The 15,841-nt window shown below is 40.2% G+C and overlaps 1 protein-coding gene across 1 annotated transcript; it reads left to right on the top strand.

The window, feature by feature from the left end:
- The first annotated feature begins 2,521 nt into the window (after window positions 1-2,521).
- Window positions 2,522-5,716, top strand: ccr9b (chemokine (C-C motif) receptor 9b). The gene is made up of 3 exons (XM_026361064.1): window positions 2,522-2,730; window positions 2,887-2,945; window positions 4,364-5,716. Exons 1-3 carry the CDS (start codon window positions 2,727-2,729, stop codon window positions 5,408-5,410), a joined length of 1,110 nt encoding a protein of 369 aa, XP_026216849.1. The 5' UTR covers window positions 2,522-2,726; the 3' UTR covers window positions 5,411-5,716.
- The last annotated feature ends 10,125 nt before the right edge of the window (window positions 5,717-15,841 follow it).

Raw genomic sequence — 15,841 nt, 5'->3', positions numbered from 1 at the left:
TTCTTTGTCCCAGTTGCAAGTGACATTCACTGTATTAACAGTTAAAATCATTATTGACTGTGTCATGACTTACTGGTGACTAATTCATGGACTCTCAATTTTCTGTCATCCGTTTTCAGAAGCCAAAGTTCCCACAGCCCCAGCAGTCAGTGAACTGTAAAACTGTCACATAAATTTTTGTTTTACAGGCCACAGGGGAAATTTGTTTCAGTTGATCAGATATTCAAAAATTAAAGTTATTTCAAATATAGTGGAGAACATACATTAAGTTATCATATAGCTGCCTTATAGTAATTGTTAAGCAGGAAATGTCTGGTACAAATTTAGGGCAATTTCCTCACTTATACACTATAGTATAAAAAGTTTTAGGCACTTCCAAGTTTTAGATGATTATTCACCATGGATTACCACTAGGGGGAGTGTGAGAGTCCAAGGCCCCAGCAGAAGTCATGGTGCATGATTTTTGACTCTTACTAGTGATTATAAAAGGCTGCTGTTTTATTCATGTGCAAGATCAGCTGTTTCACAGTCACACGTTTGGTCAAATCCTGCAGTAAAACTCTGACTTTGCTATTTTCTCCATCCTTTCAGGAAGCACCTCAATTAAAACTGTAACTAATGGCTTTCATTCTGTCCACTGTGTGAAACAGTTTTTTCAATCCACTCTGGACTATGAAGTCTTAACTGCCCTCAGCCACCAACTACTACTATGCAACACACAATAAAATGAACATCGGTAGTACCCAAGAAAACCAGATGTGCCACTGGTTTCTATATACGGTAGGTTTCCAACAAAGAACACTATGCCACACTCTGTCACAGAACAATGTGGTCAATTAACTTTGGCAGTTACTGTGAAACCTCTCAGTCTGCCACTTTCATCAGCAGCTTGTTCCCAGATAAAAAAATTCTCATCTGATCATGACACAGCCGTTTCTTTCCAATACGCTATGATCGAAATCGAGAAACGCAACCAGCAATTGTTAGAACTCTGAAGAGCTGCTGGCTTTCAGGCTCAGCCTCCGGCACTGAATGCTCATGACATGCGAAGACTGAAAATATTAAGTCAGCTAAGGAAGTGAAACCATAAGAAGATAGCAACACAAGATGAACTTAGCAAGAGCCAAAACAGCCTCACACACTCACAAGGAAGCTCAACCAGTGAAGAGATTTTAACACTTTGCTTGATGAATAAATACTTCAAACCATGTCATTTTTGGCTATGTTAGTACTAACATAAAATTAAACTCAGACTTGTCAATCAGAATGTTTTATTTCCTCAGTTCCATAATTGTCCCACTTTATTAAGTCCCTTTTCTGGTTGTAAATAGTTTTCAGTTTTAGGTGAAACTAACTAACAGGGACTTTCTACTTTGCTGTATTTGTGACAGTGTGGTTGGTTGTGACACACAGTGGCATTTTAATAATTTCCCTTAGACATTACCAATGAATTTTGCTTTTCCATTAGTTTACAGTACCAGAGAATTACATACATTATCATATGGGCTGTGATTTACAGTGTAGTTTTTACTGCATGACTCAGGCGCTTATGTTATACTTGTCGGTTTCTACAGTAAATTATATTTAGGTCAAGTGGCTGAAAACAAGACAATGGGGAATAATGGTGTAGAAACTGAAAATTATAGAGGTGGTTTTGGTATTTACAGTAGTAGTATTTGTATTGACTGCAAAGTCCTTGCTGTGCTACTGTATGAACCAGAGTCGTACAGTTACATCTGGATCAAACAAAGCTACAGTGAAAAGCACAGTTCAACATCTTCACATTCACTCACAAACAGATCGGGATCGAGAAGATCCAAGTCGCTTATAAAAGGTATAAAAAGTCTCCAGTCTTTATGTTAAGCTGAAAATCTGCTGGATACAGATTCATATGTACTGAACACATGATAAAGGAAAGTATGACACTGGCCAACATGTCAACTGTTTTCCTTTAAATAACCTTCAGCAGATCTAATATCATGGTAGTTTATCATAAAAGGATATTGTTTTTCTGAGAAGTGGAAAGCATTATTTCATCACCACAAGCTTGAGCGTAACATTCGCTGTAATATGAAACCTTGCAAAAAGGCTTCCCCCTACACTTGACACAATAATTTCAGTCAATTCAGGAACTAATACACCGCCTGCTGACCCAGAGCCCTTGACACCTGGAAATGGCATGCGACAATGAGGGTTACTTAGGACATCTCAGCGTTATCTACTTCCTCCAGTTTTGACTTTAATCACACTTCATGAGTTCCAGTTTCACATGTCACTCGTGTGTGTTGTTAAGTGCTCCATCTGTGTACACAAAGTGTGTCAAAAACTGGGCTTTGACTTGAAACTCAATCGACTGTGGAGGGGTATGTGGGTTTGATGTTTTTGTTCAAGCCATATGGTCTCGGTTCAGTGGGCACAGCCTGAGCGTCGCAGCTACCCTGTGAAACTAGCACACCTTGTGAAAAACAGTTGACTACGTGATGCACATTTTAATCCAGTGCTACACAACTGGAAGAAAATAAGGTACTGCTCAGAGGGCTGCGTGCTGTCGTGTGTGTTTTCTACTGTAACAGAGATGTAGTGAAATATTGTTCAAAGCACGTGATCCTGTGGTTAAAGGGAAAGTATATAAGCAAGAGATGAGCCTGGTTGTTAAAGGTTGTTGCGCTACCACACATAGTGACTGTACTGTGACTGAGAGGCTGCTCTGTTCACTTCAATACTGAATGGGTAAGAGACTTGTTACAAAACTATAGAAACATAACTTTTCATATACATTTAAACATGTATGTGAATAATTAATTGTTAATATTCTAGCCTTTTTTTTATTTTTACAAGCTTTTTGTGTTTGGTTGTCTTATTTTAATATCATCTGGTTCTCTATAGACAACATGGATGAAACGTTAACAACATATATGACCACAGTAACTGATGATGCTGAAAATGTAAGTATTACTTTGAGATGATGATCATTCGTGATATATGAAATTTTGACGTCTTTAGTCTTTTTGATGTACTGTTTGATTCAGTGGGGCAAAGAAAGTGTCATTATTGCTATTTACTGTGATGGACAGGAAGATAGTTCACATGTGTTTGTGGTGCGGAGTTGGTTTACGTTGCAGTATCTTAGAGATAAAAGAAGAACGCAAACTCAATAGTCAAGTTTTTAGCTAAAAAAGTATTGTATTGTAAGTAGTATTTAGTAACTCTAAAGCATAGATACCCACTAAAGAATCCAGTGTATTTCAAACACTGCTGATTGTGACACAGTTTATTCCAGATTTGTTTGACAATCCCTCAAATGTGAAATATAGGACAAAGAAAAAACTGTAATTACGTAATTAAATGCTAATCAGGGACAATGATCTGTGTTAGTGTAGTACAGACTGCCAAAGGTGGAGCTGGGAGTACTTTCTATACTCCCGGGTGGTTAATCCATAATTACACAACATCATTTCTTTGATTATATTTTCTATTAAGAATCTAAATCTGCTGTCAAATAAATGTTGTGGAGTATATTGTATATATACACTACATATATATACACTATATATTATATACTGTATATATATATAGTGGAATAATGGTAGTAAGTAAAAGTAAATGGAGTACTTCAGTACCTCCAAAAGTACACTGTACTAACTACCGTAGCAGTATCTAAATAGTGATTTTATAGAATGCATTAAAACACTGTTACTTACATTTTTAATCTTTTAGACCAGTATGTGTACATGACACATGCTCCTTATGAGATACATAATCTTTAACTGTTGTACCCTGTTGTTAATATTTTAACCTGGAACATTTACCTGTTCCTGGATCATATCCTGATCCACGTGCAGCAGATTTATCTGCAGCAGACATCTACAGAATACTCAAATGCCACAGTCAGAGTCAGAAGCGAATCAGCATCAAATTTTCCATTGTTTGTGTAACCTAAGCCACCCTGCTGTTTATCTCTGCCCTACATCTAAATGTGATCTTTCTGGGGTACTAAGTTCTACTGTGGGCCCCCTTTCTGGAGCCCCTCAGGATCGTTTACCCCCCTCAGGCTTGGATAGCAGCAGGAAGTTGTGCTGTGTGGTTTCTCTGGCACAGACACAACACCTGCACCTGACGGCAGTTTTTTTTCGCACACTCTGGTTAGTTCGTACGTCACAGACAGTGTTTGATGTCACTATATCCCACTAGAAGCATTAGATGCTATGAAACCCCGAGAGCAGTTAGTGAGTTGGGTAACAGGGACAGGAAAAAAGCCTGACAGGAAGTGAAAACAAAGAAAAGAAAAAGGCAAGTGTATCTGTTTTAGAAACCCCCCTTTAATACCGCAGTGGATAATCTGTTTTTCTGTTTCTAAATGCAGGGGTCCACTGACTACTTCGACTATAATTTTGGAAGCTCAGGCATGTGTGAAAGACAGTGGGTCCGCGTGTTTCGTGGTCACTACGAACCACCTCTCTTCTGGATCATCTTCATCCTTGGGGCTGTGGGTAACCTGATGGTGGTTTGGATCTATACCACTGTGCGCAACCGCCTGAAAACAATGACTGACGTGTACCTGTTAAATCTGGCTGTGGCTGACCTCCTCTTCCTGTGCATGCTGCCCTTCTGGGCTGTTGATGCCATCAAGGGCTGGGATTTTGGCACTGGTCTCTGCAAAATGGTGTCTGCTGTCTACAAGATCAACTTCTTCAGCAGCATGTTCCTGCTTACCTGCATCAGCGTGGACCGTTACATTGCTATTGTGCAAGTCATAAAGGCGCAGAACCTGAAGAAGAAAAGACTCTTCTACAGCAAACTTGCCTGCCTAGGTGTCTGGTGTGTCTCAACTGTCCTGGCCCTGCCTGAGTTTATCTTTGCTCAGGTGAAGCCAGACACAAGTGGCCTGTCTTTCTGTACTTTGGTCTACTGGAACAACGCCTACAACCGGACTAAGATCCTGGTGCTAGTGCTGCAGATCTGCATGGGCTTCTGCCTTCCTCTACTGGTTATGTTCTTCTGTTACTCTGTCATCATTCGCTCACTTCTGCAGGCCAAGAGCTTTGAAAAGCACAAGGCCCTGCGTGTCATCTTTGCTGTGGTGTTTGTGTTTGTCCTCTCTCAGCTGCCTTACAATAGTCTGCTCATAGTGGAGGCCCTGCAGGCAGCCAATACGACCATCACAGATTGTACAACTTTAACTGCTGTCGATGTAGCTGGACAGATAGCCAAAAGCCTGGCATACACACACGCCTGCCTGAACCCATTCCTGTACGTCTTCATTGGAGTTCGGTTCAGACAAGACCTCCTGAGGATTATGAAGATGTGTGCTGGTGGTCTGGGCAAAGGGGGGCTCAGCAAAATGCAGCCAGTTCCCAAACGTCCCTCTGTCCTGTCGGACACCGATACCACCCCTGCTCTTTCTTTATAAATGCACGTTGTCCTCAAATTCTAAACCTCACACGTGAGGCCAGTTCAAGATTATCTTTTTTTATTTAGTTCCATATGCATTACTTGGTGCAATGACAAAATGTTAAAGCACCCTTCTATTCTGAGAGTCACACCACCTTGTTCCTGGACGTTGTTGTACAAACTGTATATTACTGTAAATACTGTGTTTTTAATATGTATTTGTGTTTTTACATTCGTTCCATTGTGATTTTGTTGTGTGCTGCTGTATGTGCATAAAGAAATAACTGTGTTTTTTTATTTTTAAGCGCAAAGCAAAAATTAAAAATGAGAAAAATCCAAAACATACTGCACTTTTCTTCATTGCTATTCTGTCCACGTACAACAAATACAAGCAGGAAGGAGGTACAACTGCAGTTTCAGCCACACACTAATGGTGACTGAAGAGCTAAATGATGAGATCAACAATTTGTATGTACTATATATGGGAAAGTATTAGAGTGCTTTCACTGTGTAACGTTTCTAGTGTGGTGGGAAACGTACTTGTGACTGTGGCTAGTCTAATCCACAATGTTTTCAGTTTGACTAGTCCTCCTGTTGACAGTCTGTGCCATTGTCTGTGCCATCATCTTTCTTAACTGCTGAACCTTGTCTGAGTTGGGTTATGACTTGGCAGTTTCGCTGTGGATGCTAACGGATGCCCATTCAAACTTGCACGAAAGACATAACCCACACTGGCTGCAATAGTAGTAGACAGGTGCCGCTACATGAGAACCTTTCCATGTTCAGCCACAACTTTACTTTGATGCATAAGATTTCAACAGCTTCACAACGCAGCATGCTGAATGCCCAGATGCCTTTTTTCTTTTTTTTTGTGTGAAAGCCACATTATCTGCATGAAAGTCATGCAAGTCTAAAGGCGGGCTGGTGGCTTGCTTTTTGCTCATCTGTGATGGCTAACTGTGGGCGATGAGCTCTGTGTTGAACCATCACAGTTTCAAGACACCCCCAGACAGAAACTGCCAATATTGTATACATTTAGAATCAGGGGACACAAAAAAAGATTCGAAGCTGAGATTTGAGGTTGGCATCTTGGTTTGCTCTATCTCTATTTTCTCCATTAAGCAATACACATTAAACCCTGCAAGCTCATTAGAATAACATATCTGATAAGGCTGCAAAGTTGAATTAGATATGGCTATGAAAGTAGTGCATTGTGAATTCCATCTCTATCAAACATAGCTTTACGTCTACAGACACTTTGAATTACATGGGGTACATGTGCTGTGCATCAACTGTATAAACAAAAGGCTGGCTTGTTATTGTGGTCACTGAGGTTGGCCCCAGACAACTACAACGTACCTGCCGAATTCAGGTGAGACCACAGATACGTTCTTTTTTTTTGCACTTTTGTACATGTTCCTTCTCACGACAGGAAACCATCAGATAAATCTATAACAACATGCTCCCGCTCTGCAGCAGAGCTGAGGCCTCACCATACATGCTCTCGTGGACCCTGACTGATGCTTCGAATTGAGCTGAACTCGAGAGCAGCACAAACAATATTACCACACAGCACAGTTTTAGCATGAACAAGTTTGTGTATTTCAGTTTAACCTACAAACTTTGCTTTGATTCTTGCAGGATGATGTAATATAAAACCTCTTTTTCTTTCTTTTTTAATCCACTGTCTTATATAGGGGGCAACAGTTCATCGATAGCACATTAGGGAGAAGTGCTTGTCATGCTTGTTTAAAAAAGGGGAACAAGACACATGTGACACGTTGTGTTGCAAAATGCAATTTATCTTCTTGTCTCAAAAGGGAGTAAGTAATCAGATTATATGTGGTTTTTCCTGGATGAGATGAATAAGCCACCTCCTCAGACGATTTGTCTGGACCCTAGATAAGTTCAGGATGAGAAAAACACCATGAGCAATGGACAGCTGATTCTTTTGGAGACCATCTGTTTTTATTGTGATGATTTGCAGTCTTTTGTGTCTGACACACTCTCACATCCATTTTGGGATCAAGTGACTTGAGCACATGAACGCACATGATATTGTCTTGTCCGTCCGCCCCATTCTTTTGAACATGATAGCTCAGGAAAACTCTGAAATTGGCACAAACAACCACCTGGACTCGAGGATGAACTAATAGTGGTGGTCAACAGTCACTGTGATCTCATGTGTGTCTTGTTCTTGTCAATGCAATATATCAGAAATACCTGGATGGAATTTCTTCTTGCACAAATGTACACTTGGACTTATGGATGAACTGGTCGGAATATGAGTCTGGACAGGCTTGTGTGTAAACTGCAACTTGACTGGTTGGTGTTAGTGGTGTGTTAGTGGCTAGTGTGTTATGAATGACCTGGGTGGGTAAAAAACTGTAGCAAAAATTTCCTATGATCAAAATTCAGTAGAACTAGGAAGAATTATTAAGCTCATTCACAATAACTGTTTAAGAATATAACTTCTGCATTCATACTGAAGCATCATGAGCAAAGCATGGTTAACAAATCAAAAGTAAAACCACTGCAGAAAGAAAATCTTCCCTGTGATTAATATGTTGTTTTATGACATTGTTAGATTGGTGCTCATTCTGATTGTGCTTGCGTTTAGTCAAATGATCCAGTTAGACACTTCTTTTCATGTCAGAGGCCAAATTGCTAAGAACCACTAGTTTAATCATTACCAGACTGTGTTACATGCAGTATTTCAATTTCAACCACAAGGTGGCATCACTTGCACAGCAGGGCGAGCCTGTGGTTTGGATTTAAGTGAGAGCAAACACACAACTTGGAAATGAAACTAACTCCATCTAGTGGCGATCCGGAGGGGACGCCACGTCTGGAGGAGCAGCTATGGACATCAACTTCCAAGTTCATGAGGTTTCTCTTGCTCTTGCAAAAGCATCTCATTCCCATAGAGCTGCTAATAGACAGGCAGATTGATTGTACACGGCATTAGTAATATTCCATGTCCCTCATTATCCCACAGACCTGATGCACCATCGTAATCACCACTGGGGAGAACAGTAAAAAGTAAAAAACTGAGCAGGTCTGGACCGTGTGGTGAAGAATGTGAAAGACTCACAAGTAGAGCAGCACCTGTGGTTTGGGAACATCCCATCTATCTTTCTGCACAGAGGGAATTGTGTATATGTGTGTGCACGTGAAGATGTGTGAGAGAAAGAAGACACGGTGGAGTCTATGAGTAATAGGTAAGACGGAGTAAGCCATATGTGACCCATTGACACTGAGCGGGCTGCAGTATGGTTTCAAATGGACTCTGGTCTCACAGAAAGCCTCAGGGACAATAGCTTTTGTCAACAATGGCCCTCTGGCTATGAGCACCATTTACTACTATAACAAGTTACAGATATGTCATCATAAAAGTTAGGTTAAGGCTCATTGGTAAATTTGAAACAGATTGCGTAAAGTGGAATATTGCACGTAACAGAGGAAATGGAGAAGTGAAGCAATGCTCTATCCAAGCAAACAGGATCCTCATACCATTCCTCGGCATAAAAAAGAAATGTAATAGAACTCGGACCTCCACAATTCCAGCCCAAACGGGGAGCATCTTATCATCTGCCATCTCTCCCACAGCTAATATTTCACTTCAGCTCCTGGTCCCACAGAATGAGAGACGTTTCCATTTCATGTCAGTCATTTCCAGGCCTGTGTGTTACCTGTGTGGTGATAAGTGCTTGACTGACTGGGAATGTCGTTAGTCACTGTCCGGCTCCGAGTGACAGCCACAGATTGACGCTGATGATGAGAGGAGGAGAGGCCCGCGGTGTGTTCAGGGAGAGCAGAAAAATCACAGTTGATATACGGGGGAGGAAACACGTTAACAGACTCATGATGGTAAATACAAAGCCATGCACTAACATACTAAGCACATGTCAAGGTGATTTAAAGAGAACACATCCTGTCTTTACAATGACAATCAACCGACATGGACAATGATGTGTGTTCCTAATTTCCAAAATCTGTGAAGATTTCCAATTCAGATGTATTTACAATATGCCACATATTGATGTGCACTCATGTATGATAAATTAACAATTGTTACCATTTTGCTGAGGCTTTGGTTTGTGGATTCTGTAATTGATAGAGATTTTTTAGGATGCTTGGTGCAAAGACTTTAATAATTGGAAATTATTTGCCACGATAATGAAGGCAATAATTTGAATTTTTGGTAATTGTGCTGAATGTAAAGGCAGATGTTCATATCCACATTTAAATCCAAGTAAATATTTAATCAGTTTTTGAGATGACATTGTTATCTCATTATTTCATTTCATTTTTAATTCTTCTCCTCTTCTTCTGTGCACAGACTAAACACACATTAAATTGCAGTTGAATAATGAGAAGTATTAAAACACTTCCTGTTTCCACTATCATTTATACCACGGTACAGAGCAGCACAGAACAATGCAGGTGCTGTACTTCTTTTTTCATTCTGGTACAGCACAGTATAACTAATATATTAATTATTATTTTCTAATTCCCTATTTTTTTTTTGCATTAATAGTATAAAAACACACAAGGCTGCATTTCCACCTTGCATTTTAAATTTAGGACACCTGATGATCTTCAAATGCAATCATAAAAGACATATATTAAAGTTGTAAAAATGATGATGCCAGTAGGAATGACTTTGCAATGCTATTGCAATATTTCAGAAACAAATTACAACACAGCGGTTTGCTTTCACTATTAGTTTCACTATAGGCTGACCTGAAAAAAAAAAAAGAGGAAACAATACAACACTACAAGGCCAAGAAGTTCAATCTCTGGACATCTCTGGAACATGTTTTCACCCTCACAGTCTCAACCCTTCTTTTCACCTCCTCTTCCAAAAGAGAGGCAGTAAGCCGTGAGATGGATGGGCTGAGTGTTGCAAGGTTTCCAAAAGCGAACAGAGTCTGACTGCTGCTCTACCTGAGGAGCAAAAACAAAAGAGCCATCTCTACCTGTAGGACTGTGGGAGTCGAGGCTTTGATCTGGACCAGAAAGAGAGAGTAGTTTGATGAAATATTGATGCTTTTTTTTAACTGTGTCCTGTGGGAGCTCAGTCTGCTCTCAGGATGTGTGCCCTGATCCACAATACTGCTCGTGCCTCGCTAGATGAGAATGGACTTGACTACACGGCTCAAGGACTCTGATTGGCCCTAATGGGCCTAATGATGACCCCCCATTTGCGCTTGAATTGGTCTGGGACTTTTTTTGTTGATCAAAAGAAGAGGTGTGTTTAATCAGTCAACATCAATAGCAAAATACACACGTAACATCTGTGTGTCTGACAACATCCTTACAGAGTCTTGACAGCAAAGCCTGCACATGACTTAAATCTTTATTTGGTTTTGGATGAGTAATTGTTTGCCCTTGAAACAAAAAGCTGCACCGGCTAGAAATGATCATGATCTTTACTTCGAAAAGTGGGCAATGGCAAGCAAAAAAATTAAAAATAAAAATCAGTGGTAAATTAACCCTTTATTGCATGAATTATAAGAACCTCAGTCAAGAGTGTTTTTATTCCCCCCTAGACATGAAAATATTTTATGTTTAATTAAATTTTTTAAATTTTTTATATGGAGTTTGTTTGACTTTTTAACACAGAAAATTGTATTTAACTAACCAATAGCAAAAAGTCATACTGTGTGAAAACTATGAACTAAAATAAATAATTAATGCTAATCTGATGTTTTCTCACATTTTAACATATTCTAATACTTTTCAAAAATGTTAAACCTAACCACTGACTGATAAACTGCAGCATTTATAAGATTTTCTACAAAAAGACAGAGAAATATTGTCTATGGCTTTAACCCTAACAGCTTTTGAACAGCTGTCCACTGTAGTGACCACTATGCATGAAATGTTTGAGATAATTTGATTATGAGATTTTAAAGAGACAGCATTAATTCTTATTAACACTAGGAAGATTTGCTGCACGTGCTTAAAGTAGCAGGACGTCATTCACAACGATGCCTTTTTGGCCCAGTATTCAAATACTAAAGGCTTGTTAAGCCCAGTATCAAAGCGTGTAATGTGACTTCAACTGTGTTCTCAGAAAGTTTGACGTGTATGAAAGTGACCCACATTCTTCAGCAACAATGATCTCTAAAAAAAAAAAAAAAAAATCTGAATATTGATAATTGCCTGGAGTGGTTTTGTATGAAAGTTAAGAGGCCAACACTCTTCAATTAGATCAGAGGACAGGGTAAAGACGAGGAGGGGATTTATCACTCTCTCATGCTCACATTCATACACAGAGATAGACGGCGGGCATAATGACTTCTGTGGAAAAAAAAAAAACGATTATTTAAACTTAAAGGAAATGGGAGAAAGAGGCAGAGAAACAGGTCAAAGGGGGGAGAGAGGAGGGGTCTTAGGAGGAGCCAGGGGCAGGAAATAGTCTGGGAAAGGTCTTGCGTTAAAGTGGAATTAACATGCCTTTCCATTGGAGTCCATTAGATAATCATATTCATACCACACAAGGCTCCAAACCCTCTCTGTTTCATTATTCCCTTTTAATCCAGCCTGATAAGGGGGCACAGGCGTCGTGGTTTTATTATGTCGTTATTTGGAATCCACACAAAATCCCCATGGGATGATATCACAGGGAAATTGCTTAAATAATAGTATGAGTGGATATAGTTTTGCGTTTATTATTTCTGACGGATTCAAAATAACTGCAAATATCCTTTTTCTGTTGATTGGGGGCTGAGAGCCTTATCAGTCATTCACACTAATGGCCCACTCAAGCCACCCGATACCTCCGGCAGGGGGGAGGAGAGATGTTGGGAGGAGGAAAAAGGGGAATGCTGTGTTCAGTGTCCTGAATGTACAAGTGTGCACAGGTAGAGAACGTCTGGGAAAGGAAAAGAGAGCAGGAGAAGCCAACACGATGAGAGGGGGGAAGAACTCGATTCACTTCTGACAATGGAGCAGAGGTCACTGACGCTCTCTGTTTGTTTGGTGCAGATCTGGCAAACAGACCCAGTGTCAGGTGGCTGTAATCGTTTGTTACTCTACACAATTGACATTTGTTGAGCCTAGATTAAGAGTGAGTAAACACTCTGACTAAATCCGTCAAGGCCTGTGTTAACAGTGCAGATACGGACAGGACACATGGGGAGGAGAAGATGAGACAGCAAGCAACAGTTATACGATGTTATCACGATCAAAGTGAATTAGTACACACATGCCTTGTTACAGCATTTTCTATAAGCATCTTTAACCTCTTTATTATTATAATAATAAATCTATTTATATTATTATACAATTAGACAAGCTTAAAAATCTATTTTAAAAGACAGCACTGCATCGTATTTTAAAACCTCACTGGATGAAAACTTCAACCTGTAAACTGTGTGTAAAGTAATGTAGTGGAGTAAAAAAGTAGGATGACATTCTCTGAATTGTAGTGCATTTTAAAATTGTACTTACAGTGATTGCAGTATTTGAGCACATTCCAGCCCTTCCAGAGAGGTAGGTGGTTTTTTATGCCTCCAGGTTTTTGAGATTTCTGCTTTTGGTCCATCATAATGAGGGTGAGTGAAATTTAGTTTGTGCTGTTCAAAGAACTGAAAGAATACAGATGTGTATTTTCTCTGTTTTCCCCCTTTGTAACTGAACGGAGGCAAACAGGACACACGGAAAAGGTGCCGTCCTAACCTGCTGTCATTACAGGTAAATGAGAAGTGTCTTAACCACTAGACCACCACGTGCTCCATGTTCGCTGCTCTTTAAAGTCCACGACATACTACACAGTCACAAGTGTCGAAGGGATGTATTAAAATGTTTGGTTGTTGACAAATCAATGAATACTTATAATACTGCTAACTGCATTTGTTTGATGTACATCATGATTTTATATATCAGAAATGTCTGTTCTATTATTACTTTTACTTGTAATTTATATACTGCAGTATTGCCTCTTTTACTTAAGCGGGAGCCATCAAACCCGTCTTCCACTGCTGTGTGTACATTTTCAAACACTCCTTTTATGTTAAAATGCTGCGTCTCTGCTGTGAGAAACACAGGAGCCTCTGTCATTCCTCCGTCCGTGCAGCCAGTGCATTTCCAGCAGTCACATCTGTGTGGATATAATATGCTTATTCTGCCATATCCATTTCACAGTGACATCTGTCCAGCGGCGAGGAAGTAAAGGCAAAAATCCAACATTGGGCCAAGTATTGATTTACTGTTACTCGTGTAACATATGTGGACACACCGAGCACTACATATAATTTCAGTGAGATCATGGCTGAAACTGGAAACGTGCTCTGTCAGTTGGTCACTATTTGAAAAATAACCACAAGACACAGGCGCTGATCTGGAAGGCGCATTTCTTTCATGGTCTTGATTGCGGTGTGAAGAAAAGTGACAGTATGCGAGGGTGTGTGCATGAATGTGATTGGTTGTGTGTGCATGTGTGTGTGTGTGTGTGTGTGTGTGTGTGTGTGAGAGCATGCTGGAGTGTCTACCTTAGTGAGTGCACCTCCCTGTCTGTAGATCTCAGGGTCTGGAACAAACAGTAGTCTCCTTCTTAATTGGGGTGAGATCTGGGGCTTAAAGGGGGCCAAGAAGGGACCCGAACCTCTTTCTTTCTCCTCCAGAATCGCTTTGGCTACAGAGGTGCTTTTGATGTGTGCTTTGGCTCTGCGAGTCCTACTTTGGAATATGTTCTTGGGAGACCATTGGTTACTTGCCTCCAGGCAGAATCTCAATCCCCAGGATCCTGGCCCTCTTTGATGAAATACTTTGGGGAGCCGCTAACCCTACTGATGCCCGTGTGCACCCCTCCCCTCCTGCTCCTTTACCCTCTTGTTCTTCCCCACCTCAACCCCACCTACCCACCCTCCCAACCCACCTCTACGTTCCTCAGATTCTCTTTGAGAGATTCATAACAAGGACTTTATCTCTGTGTAGTCCGGGCCAGATGAGCACCGCCTGACAAACTGACAGGAGAATTAGCCGTGTCTAACAGAACACCTTTGACTGTCTCCTCTCTCGGCCTGACTTCCTGTCTTCACGGACACGAGCATTTTCACTGTACTGACACAGTTCAAATGCTATCATTGTGCATTTGCAGCATTTCTGGGTTTGTCATTTAATTTTATTTAGAATGAAAAACAGTTGAATACGAACACTTTTATTCTGATATTTTAGACGATGACGATGATGGCGGATATGATAAGGTGGAAAAATGCAAAAACTGCACGCATCTGCAGATTTATTGACAAATAATGAGACAATTTGAGTTGACTCGAGGCCACGTGTTGCGCTGGAGCACTTAAAATAGTTGTTCACACATTCACAAGAGTTTGTGGCTTTGTTAACTTGCTTAGCTTTGACATCGGAAATCCATCTTCATATTCTGTCAAAATCAGAATCAAACATTCGGAGGGTTATTGACAACAGATATGATGACAGTGGTGACAGAAGATCTTAGGCTGTGATTGATGCCGACAGTGATTAGTGCAGACCTGACTGACACGATAAGCAAGTGATTGTGTTATAAATTAAAAACAAACTCCTATGCGTTACAATTTCAGATGACAGGATATGTGCAACATTCGGATTAAATAACTGTGACTTGATGGACTTGACCTCTCGACCACACACACATTCAAATCGTGGTTGAACGATTAACCAGTGATTTCCCTCTCTAAACTCCCACCTCTTCATTGATTCATGGAACAGCACCCTAAAGACCTCTCTTACCATATCATTTCCCTCCATATTGATTATGTATATTGATTATACCTAACCCTACAGGAAGACTTTCCTCAGCCCTGGGGACTATTTTAACCCTCACAAATCAACAGTTTCCAATAGGTGAGTCAAATGGCTCTATAAAATAAATGTTTTTAAGGTACTTAATGAAGTAAGAGGACTGAGAGTGTTAGCTCCCCTCTCTCCTGTGACTTTATTAATTGAATTCATGTAAGCATATGTGCAGAACAGGATGTTTCCTTAAACTTTTTTGCAACAGCTATACGCTACACTGAATCTGCTGTTTTAGATGAAACATCATGCATCTTTGAGTCATGACTCGATGAGTCTGCTGCCCACCCAGAGTCATTGCTCAACACTCATAGCCCGGAGAAGTTACACAGACAGATATGAACCAAGCAAACAGGACATAAACAGGAACAAACACAACACAACAGTGTTTTCAGTAAAAAACAAACATTTCTTTGAAGAGTTTTGTAAATACGCAATAAATAGTTGCTTAACAAGAGTCAGTGTCTGTTCAGGGTCTGTTACTGGTAATGTTTTTTTTTTTTTTTAAGTTTCCAAAATGGCAACAAGAAGGAAAGAAAGAAAGAAAGAAAGAAAGAAATGGGGTGCACCAAATGTAAAAGGAGGGAGGCAGTGAGTAAAGGAGGGAGCAATCCGAAGGGAGGAGTCAAGCGAGGGAAGGAGCAGC

This window comes from Anabas testudineus, chromosome 2 (assembly GCF_900324465.2).
Source record: "Anabas testudineus chromosome 2, fAnaTes1.2, whole genome shotgun sequence".
NCBI classification, from domain to species: Eukaryota; Metazoa; Chordata; class Actinopteri; order Anabantiformes; family Anabantidae; genus Anabas; species Anabas testudineus.
The sequence above is the reverse complement of the archived record's forward strand: the minus strand, read 5'-3'. Positions and strand labels throughout refer to the sequence as shown.